The 12,132-nt window shown below is 42.2% G+C and overlaps 1 protein-coding gene across 1 annotated transcript in view; it reads right to left on the reverse strand.

The window, feature by feature from the left end:
• The window catches only part of CSTF3 (cleavage stimulation factor subunit 3), a 52,916-nt gene that overhangs the window by 7,563 nt on the left and 33,221 nt on the right, over positions 1 to 12,132 (reverse strand). Inside the window, exons 4-15 of the mRNA XM_082485542.1 lie at positions 10,480 to 10,512; positions 9,994 to 10,091; positions 8,462 to 8,528; positions 8,331 to 8,365; positions 8,098 to 8,224; positions 5,334 to 5,411; positions 4,969 to 5,131; positions 4,341 to 4,450; positions 3,813 to 3,929; positions 2,536 to 2,610; positions 1,058 to 1,201; positions 866 to 968 (exon numbers count right to left, since the gene is read on the reverse strand). Of these exons, the coding sequence (XP_082341668.1) occupies positions 866 to 968; positions 1,058 to 1,201; positions 2,536 to 2,610; positions 3,813 to 3,929; positions 4,341 to 4,450; positions 4,969 to 5,131; positions 5,334 to 5,411; positions 8,098 to 8,224; positions 8,331 to 8,365; positions 8,462 to 8,528; positions 9,994 to 10,091; positions 10,480 to 10,512 (1,150 nt within the window). The remainder of the gene's footprint in view (positions 1 to 865; positions 969 to 1,057; positions 1,202 to 2,535; positions 2,611 to 3,812; positions 3,930 to 4,340; positions 4,451 to 4,968; positions 5,132 to 5,333; positions 5,412 to 8,097; positions 8,225 to 8,330; positions 8,366 to 8,461; positions 8,529 to 9,993; positions 10,092 to 10,479; positions 10,513 to 12,132) is intronic.

Genomic DNA, 12,132 nt, shown 5'->3' on the forward strand with positions numbered 1-12,132 from the left:
GATGCAGCAGCACAGCCACCTGCAGCCACCGCTCACACCAGCGGCGCGCAGGCTGCCTCACAAAATCGAGCTAGCGATTCCTAATGAAAACCAGACTGTGTTACGCCTCTGTGTTGTTATGCTACAAATACTGAGCTGGAGTACTGAATACGTGAAGAAATACCTAAAGAAGTCTGAAACTCTAATGAGCACCTGGCAGACAGGACTGCCCAGGGGAAGAGCCTGGGATGAACCAACCGCTCTTCTCCCTCTTCTCTGATTCCCTGTGAAACACAGACCAGGGCAGTTGCACACAAAGGTCTCTGTCCGCCCCTGCTCCCCACAGCGGCTGGGGTTTCTTTTAACATATTATCTCCTGCATCAGGGAATCCCACACAGGGACCTTCTGCCACCACCACCTCCTGCCCGGGGGTGCCTGGCATCTTGCTCATCTCATCTATTTAAAGAGAATGAGTTTAAATTAATTCTAGCAGGGACCAACTAACCCATCACTCCTCTTATGCCGATTTCAACTTCCTATAGATCCTTTTCCTCGGGATTTAGGTTTCTCCGTGTTCATAGCAGATGCCGTAAAAATGCTGCAATGCAAGTGAATGGCAATTTGGAAAGTTCACTCTCCTCTATTCGGTAGAATCGACACTCTCCTCTATTCAGTAGAATCAACATCTAATGTCAATGCACTTCTGAAACTTCAGTAAGTACAAAACAGCAGGGTTTTTTCCAAATTAATTGTGGAGTTTTATGAATAGGTTTCATTGCTCTCCAAGAAGAATTAAAATTAAAATACAAAGGACTTGGCCTGAACCCAAACTCACAGAGAAGGCAGATTAATGCTTCATTAGACCTCTCAAAGCTTAAAGCTTACCATTAAGGTGAGAAAGGTAGTCGATATATGCCAGTACGTATTCTGGAATGTCCCCGTATTTTTTCAGCCCTAGCTCAAAAATCTTGAAGGCCACAGACTTATCCTGCAAACATTAAAAAAAAATTATGTTATTAGCTTCAGTGAGCTATGCGCCCTCCTGACACTAATATCAAATTGAGCATCTACGATTACCTTACTACAATAATACTCCATTAAAGCTGCTGTAACATAGACGTGATGGCGGGTCCGGGCATCTTCTCTTGCTTTCTTAAATATCATTCTTCCAGATTTTATGCCTTCTGCTCGCCTTGCAAATTTCATGTATTGAATATAAACCTAAGGTGCATATTAATATTTACATAGTACCAGTGCTAACAATGAATCCTAGCATATAATAAAGTTTTTTACTATATCCAAAATAATATTTACTCACAAAATGAAGCTAATAAGTCATAATAGAAACAAGACTGTGTTGTGCTTCTATGTTGTTTTGCTATAAATACCGAGGCAAGGCTTTTTATATACTTTTTTAAAAAAACATGGCATATACCTAAGACTGATCCGCTGAAATGACAACAGTTAATACACAGATTTTTTTCAAGGAAAGGGAGGTAAGTTGATGAATGTAATTTACACAAGCTGGTGCTTTCAAGAGAACTAGAGGCTTATTGTAAAAATGGTAACTTTCCAATAAAGTTAAGACATCCATAAGACTAAAGAACAGTCCAAAGGCCTTATGAAGCATTTCACTGTACATTATACAATCCAGGATACAAATCAGCCTGTCTGCAAATATTTATACCCGATCAAGAAAATAATGAATTTAATTCATTATTTAATTCAGCAGCCAATTTGTGACTAGCATTTCTTTGGGATTTAACTTTTCTCCACTCTGAATTAGATCCCAAATAACAGCGTTCCTCAAACAGGGGGAACTGGTACGCGGTTTCTCAGAAAATGTGTATTTGGGAAGCGTTGTAATCTGTGTTTAACGAATAGCGCACGTCACTAAATGGATACCTTTCCTCTGACACTGACCTCTTGTTTCATTTTCGACCTCAGACCTTCTTTTTCCTTCTCATGCTTTGTTGTGTCTATTTATAAATTCAGTAACTTTTGAGGGCAGGTTACTTCTTATGCCATTTGTGCACAGCTGGCACTACAGACAATGTTGTTTACCATATAACTTAAGCAGATGTACTGCAATACTCTTTGATACTTATATGGCGCACTACAAATTTATTTGCAAACTACATGTACACGGGATGGTGTATTTCTCTGTAGGGAGGACAGTGGGCAAAAGCGATGTGCTTTTAATCAGTTAAGGGGAGACAAAGGGAAATTTTAGTTGAGCCAACAAAACATACACCAATTCTTATGAGCTGCATCATTAAATCTTTAGTATCTTGTATCTTCGTTGCTTGTTTTAAGAGATTTTCCAAGAGAGACAGAGGCGAAAAGTGCACATGACTTAGTGTATCTAAGTGGATTAAAGGCTATAATTACCAACCTTGCTGAAATTTTAATCTAATTCTGTCATCTCAGTACTCCACCTGCTCAATCATCCTTGTGACCCAATGAACTCCACTAAGTACTTCCCCATTCTGCGAGAGCACTCAGGTGACGACCCGCGCGCACGGGGAAAAACTCAATACGAAGGATCATCTTACCAGAGTGGGATCAATGTCCTCGATAGCCAGGAGTCGGTTATATATGCTGTGTACTTTCTCATACTTCATTCGACTCTAAGTTAATAGAAAGGAAATACAGACCGCTTGGTAATACTATTACAAGTCACCTGTGAGAATGCAAAAATCAATCTGAAGAAAAAATCTAAAATGTTTCTGTTTCCTTTTTTCCCCAGCTGAACACTATGCATGTCAGTCCCTTTGAGTAAAGTGCAGTCACTTCTTTACTTCCCACATTCATTTCTCACTAGTGCTTCCGCACATGCTTTTCAAGAGTCTCTGAAGTCTTTTTCTAATTTAGTAATTCTGCGGCAGAACTGCCATTGTAGGTGTTTGGGATGAGATGACTGCTTCCTTTACCTCCGTCTACAAGTAATGCGCAGGCAGGTAGGAAAACCACCTTCGTCACTCTCCAACCTCCGCATTTCAATGAATCCATTCTGTTCCCTGCCAGCTGCAGCCCTCCAAGCTGTACTGTGCAACCTTAAAAAATTTAAATAGCCAGTATGCTCAGGATACAAGAGGCTGCGCTGAAAGCCAAGGAAAGCTTTTTCTTTTAAGGGCAAAGGTTTTTTGGGTTTTTTTTTGCTGTTGTCCTCAGGATCTTCCTGCAAAGACTATCCATTTATATGGATACATTTATTTATATGGGTAAATAATTTATCCATATTATGATAAGCTGGCAAAATACGTCCCGTAGAGGATTCCATAATCCTCATCTGATCAGTGGGAAATGGCCTTTATTCCCAATGGTTCAGGTGCAAAACCAACCCTTGCTGGGGCACCACTCATTACAGAGGCTCTGCAATAAGGTGGTAGCCTGGGAAAAGAGATCTCTTCTCAAGAAAGCTGCGGTATGGGGTGCCTCACATCTTCCCTCACAGACATGCAAATGCAAACACTAAAGCCCCAGGAATTACATAGGAAAGGTGTTCTTTATCCCCATTTTAAAAGTAAAGAAGCTGATGCTCCAGTACATGTAAATTTATCAGCCTTTCAACTTCACAGTAATTTGAGAAATGTAATCAATATCTAAGTGGAAAGACAGTATATTTTCAAAAATTGTTTATCTCATATTACGGGCTCTTCCTCTCCGTTGTGTCAGCTGAGTCTCAGAAAGACTAAATGAGGTTAAGGCTAGAAGAATCAGTAAATTAATTCTACAGAATTCTGTGTATTCAGTATGTTTCAAATAAATGACATTATTGATGGGAGATGCCTTTGGGTTTTAACGTCAGTACATCACTGGTTTTGCTCACCTCTTCATAATCTGCATATGCAAAATAAAGAAGCATATTCTTCTTTAATAAAGTGCTGATCGCTCTTTCATAAATATTAGCAGCCTCATCACTGAAAAGTTTAGCATTGTTCATGTCCTGTTATAAAATAAGTATGATAATATAATTGTTCAGCATCTGTGACAATGAAGGCCAATCTATGGCATATATTCTGTGTGTGAAAAGTCCCAGTGAACTTCCATGCAGTGCTCCAATAAAGAGACAATCATCTCCCCAGTACTTAAGGAATCACAAGATTAGGCCAAAAAAATCCATCCCAGACCTAAAACTGGCCCACATGGAAATTGTTTTTCATCATCCTTATCTCAAATGCAATTATTTTTATTTCTTAAAATAGCCCCAATTTTAAAATTCGGAACATGACACAACTTAATGGTGCTAAATATTTTTCACCCCCCCTCCTTGGTTCTTAAGTATTTGAGGAAAAATTAACAGTACACCACGTCAAAGCAATGAAATAGGAAAGAAAACGGATAGCAAACTGCTTACCCCTTTTTCAGCTAGCAGTTTACTGGATTGCTCGAGGTACTGTGCAGCTTCATACCAGATGTCTGGGTGATGTCCCAGAACCAAAAGGCATTGCTCGTAGGCAAACATAACTGGGGGAAAAAATGCAAGAAATACTCCTTGTATGTTATCGCAGAAATGGTACCATCTTGCACAATGAAATACAAACCCCAGCAAATAAGTTGGGCAGTATTAACACTAATTGGCTTTGAATACAACAGTCACAACTGCAGTTCTTTTATATTGCCAGGAACTTTGTGAATCACACCCAGCAGCTAAAACCTGCCTCCTCCACAGAGGAAGAGGCAGAACTCATTCAAGAACATCAGCCATAAAACCAGGCTTTGATCCACCGTTTCCTGACCTCCAATGAAAGCTCAGTGGCACAGGACTGTAGCACTGGCCCCCAAAATCCATGTATTACTGTCAGATTGGCTTGAGCAAAAACTAAACAGTAGTTTAAAAAGACCACCCGCACCATTCAAGAAACTTGATCAACTTCTGCTACAGCATGATCCCTGAACATGAAATCACATCATTACTTATGCTGGAGGTCATTAACGGAGCTAAGAAATACAATCCTACATGTCCTGGCGCAGTATCCGATTACCTCTTTTTGTTATGAGAGTTTGATCTTCTGTACGCAGAGGATTGCTCTTTTCCCACTGGATGTATTTCTTCCACATGTCTACCTGCTGAGCCTCCTGTGGGGTATTTTGTGGGGGCACAGAGGGAGCATTGCGGTCCAGACCTTTCATCACCGTCTCGTATTCCTGGAACAGAAACAATGTTTTGAACAGCAGATTTAAACACATTAAACACTTACTTTAGGTAATGCCTTACAAAACTGATACAAAAGTTTTAGCAAACCGACTTTATTAGTCTAACGCACACTTTCATTTGAAAATAAGAACCGAGTTTAATGTTAGTTTGTAGAACTAAATGGAACAAAGAAAAGGCAACAGAAGGTCGTACCTTTGCTACACGTCGTGCGTTCATATAATCTCTACTCCTGTCTTCAATCATCTTCTTAGCTAAGTGAATATTGATGCCCTGAAGAAGGGTGAAAAAAGGAATTAGGAATGTGTAATTTCACTTTGGAATTACCGAATCTCGTTTCATACAGAAAAGAGCTTGAAAGGGGATGCAAAACTGAGTGAGAAGGACAAAGTTATTTTAAAAGACTGATCTCAAAAGGTACTGCCTTTCTCCTAATAAACACACGGGCAAGAACTTATTTATCAGAGAATAAACTCACTACTAAAAATCAACTGACCTCAAGCACCTCAATGTATTTTTAATCACTTAAACGGCTTTTAAAAATACAAGGAACTTTACACCAGCCTGCCGGGGGAGAAAGCGGAAAGAATGTATTTATGCTTCACACTTTTCCTGTTAAATCCTGGCCAGTGCCTAGTCAGGGTCACCACTCCCCGCCTTGCTGCTGCCCGCTGTTCACCAGGTGAAGACTGAGACAGCAGATGAGCGAGTCAGTTTTCTTGGACAAGTGATAACACAGATTGACTTCAAAGCTCTGCCTTCTCCTCTGTTCCTGAAGTAACTGACAGCGTTTGAGATGTTTTATTCAACCATACACATACCGTTGTCAGCTGAGAGAGACGCGAGACCTGTCACTGTGGAGTGACTCCAGTGACTCTCGCTGGAGGGCCCCTCCGTCCTGCTGAGCAAGAGCAGCAGGGGGCTTGGGGCAGCCGGGCCCCCAGGTACAACCCGCACCTCAACGGCAGCAGCACAGGCCGGGTCCCAGGGTCCCAGGCATGAACAAAATCTCGAAGAATTGCTCTTCTTACAGCAGGATAAGCAACCGCCCTTTTGTTCACGCCTGCGTCAGGGTGGATTTTGCCCGCATGACTTGCCAGGACTTTGAGGAAGGTGGGCACAGCTTTCAGTCCTGTTCCAAACAGGCACCTGAGCCAGGTACCGACTCATCCCAGAAGCAAGATACCGTGTCTGGACAGAGTGCTGCTGCCCGGAACAGCTATCTGGGCCAGTTCGCATACAAACCCAGCAATGCCCCATTTAACCCAGGACCAGGCTGAGGACGCAGCGATGCTCTCCCAGGATGCGCTCCCAGCCTTGTGAGGTGCAGCCGTGCGGCTCTGTGAGCCAAACACTGTCACTCCTCTGTCTCGCTAGGGGTGTCACCACTTTTGACTATGTGTTGCATTAAAGATACTGCTGGCTGACAGGCTGACATCGCTACCCAGTGGCTACTGACTGAGCTAAAGAGAAGTTTGAGAGTATTTTAATTGCAGCAAATTGCCATAAGCTTTCGTACCGAGACCTGCGCGCGATCTCCGTGTTGTTGAGCTACTGATGCGGGGAATCACCTTCCCCTCAAAGAGCCCTTCTGGTGAGCAGCACGTCCTGCCCTGTGGCAGGACGCCTGTGGGCAGCAGCCCTTTCCCTTGAGGCCAGCCTAGACAGAACAGGGCGTGCAGAAAACCATGACTGAGCAGAGCACGGCCCTTGGCTTCCAGCAGCTCTGAACAGCCAGAGGCACTGGTCTGTGTTACAGGTGTCAGCCAGAGCAGCCTCAACTAGAAGGAGACACGGAACGAACGCAGGACAGGTTTCAGCTATCGTTTTGACAGTCTCCCTACGTATTTATGAAAGCAGTGGGCACCAACAGTGACAGCCTTCATTTGCTACGTGGGAGGGGAAGAGGAGGTTTACGGGGAAGTTGTACTGGGGGTTTTCCTACGCAGGAGAAGGCACATCGCTGGGTACGTCCCCTGGTGGTCAGCAGGCTACCTGTGGTAGCCCTGAACACCGACAGGGTGATGAGCTGTCACAGCACACACTCGTGGCTGTGGATGCCAGCAGGTACTCCCACTGGCTAAGCGCACTGGCTCTATTAGTGTCAGGGCACCGATCCTACAACTTGCATCATTAGCAGCAAGGAAAGAGAAACTGTCCCTTCTTTCCTGCTCAGCGCACAGCTGACCCGCAGCATGCCGGCATCTGCAGCCCCGGGAGCAATATGCAGGACAAGGGAGCGTGCTGCATGAGCATCCTTGCTTGACGCTGCTGAGCACGAGGGCATCGACCCTCAGTTCTGCATTCTCACCTCTGCTGATGGGGACAGGTTAAGAAGCTGTTGCCAAACATGTTTACAAATACACTATAAAAACGCAGCTACAGATTAGCGTGCAAGGTCAATGAGCTGAGGTTACACTTGCTGAAGACAATGGGGCAGCAGACTCACCTGAATTGATGCTGTAATGGCTTCGGGTGAAGGATGGTGAGGAGCGTTTTACATGTACTCGAGACCACATAACTTAAATACCACGAAGGAAGTCGAAACCATCACAGCTGAATGCCATCTTACCCTGTTCAACTCTAACTGAAAGGAGGGGGGGTGCCTCCTTGGGGAAGCAAGCTCTCACTGCCAGCTGATCTGCTCTGGCTTCCATTAAATGTATCCTCCGTCACCGATACCAGTGATCTCTAATTCACCAGCAATTCTACTGGGCCAACTGGGAAATGGGACAGTTAAATGTATTCTATAGAAAGTTGTTAAAATAAAAAATAATTATCACTCAGGTACCTATACAGTTTTACCATAGCTGGTACATACTGGACCCACACAATGCGTTTATACTGCTAGTCATCTCTTTTACACATAAGTATTTAGTGGATACAGTTTGGGCACCATACTTAATTATAGACATATATTTTAAAAAACGTCACAAACAAATTTTGTGTTCTTGATTACCTCTTCGTATTTGTTATAATCTCTCCAGAGCTGTTCTATGTTTATCATTGGATTCACACAACCACGCTGGTAAACCCTACGGACAGCTGTTATCCTCTGGTTTTCTGCATAAGATCCTACTGCTTCTCTAAATAGTGGGGAGAGAGATTAACGTCAGCTATTACAGGTTATAACTGGTATGAACATCAACATTACATTAACTGAGCTTAAAAAAATTCTTTTAAGGTACTTACACGCCCTTCAAAAAATTGATGTAATCCACCCAGATCTACGTGAGAAAAAATATTACATGTAATGAAACCAATGTTTAGTTGTACTTCTTATAAAGTAAGAGAGAAAATGTTTTTTGATAAAAACCACATACCTGATATGACATGATTTCCATGCCAATCTTATCCAGAGCAAAATCATATGCCTGAGCCATTTTTTCTCTGAGGAAAAAAACAAACCACAAAAACCATAGAGCAAGTCTTTAGTATTTAAAAAAAATCTTTATTTAAGAGTATTCTTTCGTGCAGCAAATTCTAAACAAACATTGAGGTATGAAAAGTATCACTCAACAGTCTAGAGTAAAAAAATCGGCATTCAGATAGCTCTAAATCCTGCATTTAATGTTTTGTTTGTTTGGTTTATGTTTTAAGAAAATGATTTAAATCTATTGGTGGCAATCTAGCACGCTACCACTTCCTGAGACACCCCTCTCCTTAAGCAAGTAGAAATCCACGTGTACTATATGCACTGGGAGTTGAGAAGATCGAAAACAACTGCCCTCTACATCTTCTTAGCTGACAGATGTACCCGTGGTTTCTTCTTTTTTCCCCTCAGAATTCCCCAAACCTTGCTGTATTCTCCAGGACCACCAAAAGTCTGGGGCAATTAGGAGTAGCTCCACTGTGTGCAAACTGGCCAAAATCTTTCACGTGCTTTTTTTAACCCCCAAATTCAAAGTATTCGCAGAACATTTCCTTGCTCGAGTTTCAATTAAAACAGCTTTTCCTCCCTCCCCTTTTTCTCCCAGTTTCCTTTACTCAAACATCTCGCAGTACCTCGCTATCGCCTTCACCGTATTAGCAGGAAAAATGGAGGAATGCTAAATTACAAAAAAAAGATGGGGGGCACCAATACTTTCTTAAATTGTTTCAAAACAGTCTTGTAAAAATAAATTTTTAAAAAATCAGCCTTTTTTTCTGTTAATGCGTTAGTTATCTTGCCATTTATAACACACAGAAATTACAGTGGGCCGGGAAAGAAACAGTTTATAGACGCTGAAAGGTACTGATATTTTTTGAAACTGCAAGCAGGAAGAAAAAAAAACATTAAACCCAGTCTGCAGGATTAGAAACAAGCAAAATGTAGTGAATGAAAAGGGATGAAGATTAACGCATCCCCAAATCACGATACCCTGGTTTTTATGTCTTTTTACGCCTTCTGGAACTCTAATTACCGGACTATTTACTATTGCTAGTCAAATAGAGTACCTCAGCTGGAATCAATGCTGAGGTGTGCGGAGACTGAATGGGGCACTAAGGGGGAGGAGAGCAAAAGGTCCCGACTGAGGAAGAAGCGTGTTTCAGATTGGCCCAAGCACCATCTCCTCCGCAGGGAACCGGCACGGATACGCCAGCTACTCCCCGCTCTCGTCCCACCTTGTTATATGGACCCAGACCAAGGAAGCAATTTTACCCAACAAGCTCAATTAAAGACACTTTAAAGAAAATGTTTTCTAAATGGCTCAGTTAATGTTTTCTAACTGCAGATTATATGTTATCCCCCCGACACCCTACCAGAAGATGCCCAGGCAGGTTTGCTACCCAGGCTCCTCCCCACCCCTTAGTCAAAAATCAAGAAGAGATCATGGTAAAGCTAAAGTAATTCAGAGCAACTCTGTTAACTTACTTGTAACTAGGTAGCTTCCCCTTGGTTTCTCGTACATAGGAAAGGTAACATTTCCATAAATCAATGTGTAAAACCTTCATAAGGCATCGCTGAAATAACTGTTTAATACATCAAGAAGACGTGATCAGGATTCCAGATACAGAAAGCAGGTTTCTACTTTTAAAGCTATACAGTACGAATTAAAATAATCTTTGTAATTATGATTGAGATTCGTAAGAAAGGATAAGTTAAACTACTCATCTTTTTGACTAAAGCATCTCCGTGCTACACAAGGGAACTAAAGCAAATTAAGCAGAGAAATTCCTCTGCTCACCTCACTGATTACAGCTTGGTTGCAACAACAAATCGACTTCAGCGATACTTCTTACGTGCGTTTTTGAATAGCGCATTCAACGACAGCTACACTACTTCTCAATCTGCTTTAGCCTAATCACAAGATACTTGTTCTTGCTATAGAGATATATTACATATATTGATAGGACTCACCTTTTCCACTTTGTCATAATTTTTTGCTTTAATCTATAGGGAAGCAGAAAAAAACAAATCACTTAAACTATTTTAGAATAGTAGGAATATATTCTTCATACAGTACTATAGCATTGCAGTTTGTACTTCAGCTGCCTAAACTAATTACACTGTAACACCACATAATGTTGCAAAAAGGTAATTAAACAGACAGAAATCAGATACTTTGCTTAGCTTTTTCAAAATTAGTGTTTTTAAGATTTTTCTTATTTTTCACTTCTACTAGGGCCAAAATGTAGGTATCAGTAGGTGAAGTTGCTTTCCTGTATCCTGGAGACCCAGACTTAGCCTCTTATTTCCAGGCACCCTGTTGCCTTAAGTGCATATATGGACTTAGGTACCAAAGCCTCTAGATCAGGATGTAGTAAATTAAGGGTAAAATGCCATAATTACAAAACCAATAGGCTAATAAATGTGTTACATTTGAGTATTTATTTCTCAAAGTACACTTTGCCATAATATGCTGATGCTGAATAAGGGAGTAACAAACCACGGAGAACCTGGTTTTGGACAGATACCCCCAGCCCTGGTGCTCCCTTCCAGGAGGGACCCAACCACGCTCGCATCTGGGCACTCGTTTCATTCAGACAGCACGCACACCGCAAGGGTAGAGGGTGAAACCTTGTCTCGAAGTAACAGGTTGCCTCTCGGACAGGACAAAGAAAAGCACGAGACAGATGTAGAGGGCAGATGGACACCCTTCATGTATTTATTAGCTCTAGGTACGTTAACATACCGGGCAGTCTGTAGAGACATACCCTGAAGAAACAAGGAAAACCTACAAGGCCTCTGAAAGATGCCTATCTGCATCGAAATAAAGAGCCTTTAACAAAATAAGGATCTGTTACGCTGCATTGCATTTTTTTAAAAGCACCAAAACTCCCTTTTAAATTTGATTGCTTTTTGTTAACTTTGGGGACTCACAGCTTTTATTTTCATGCTAAACAGGAGAGCCACAGGAGCAGCTCCGAAAGCCTTTCCCTTTCCCCAAGGAGCACGGCGGCAGGCAGCAAACAGCACCCTTTGCACCAGGTATTAATTATATCATTTTATACTGTTCCCACTCTAAAGCACAAGATAATTTTTAATGGAAGCATTTGGAAACACCAGCTCATCTGCAGGAGGCCTAAAATAAATATGTCCTGTACTGCACCGCCCACTGCCTTTCTTGTCTGCTGCTTCCTGAGTCTTTATACTCCTGCAACAACCTGGCCCCGAGAGCCCCAATAGAGCATCCCCGTTTCTCTCAGCCCTGAACAAGATCAAGTAAAAATGACAGAATTCAAACAAGTTTTGCAGAATAACTTTAATGGCACGCGTGGCAGACCGGACCCTTGTGTCCGTATTGCTTTCATACTGGAGCAGTACCCTGCCCAGGTTGAAAGGATTTCACAGAATCCCAGTTTGCAGAAAGATAAGCCTAACGCACGATTTTCACACAGTCTTTCTGCTAACTATTCAGTTAAAAGATAGCTGACCAGAGAAATGACTGATTACAGGAATAACAATGCTCTGAAATAACACTTAACTAAAACCAGGAGGCAGCATGTCTGTGCTCGGGGGAACACCTCCAACCCCTACGGAGAGAGAGACACGCTGACCCAGCGCACCCTC

This window comes from Vanellus vanellus, assembly GCF_965231255.1.
Source record: "Vanellus vanellus genome assembly, chromosome: 6".
NCBI lineage: Eukaryota > Metazoa > Chordata > Aves > Charadriiformes > Charadriidae > Vanellus > Vanellus vanellus.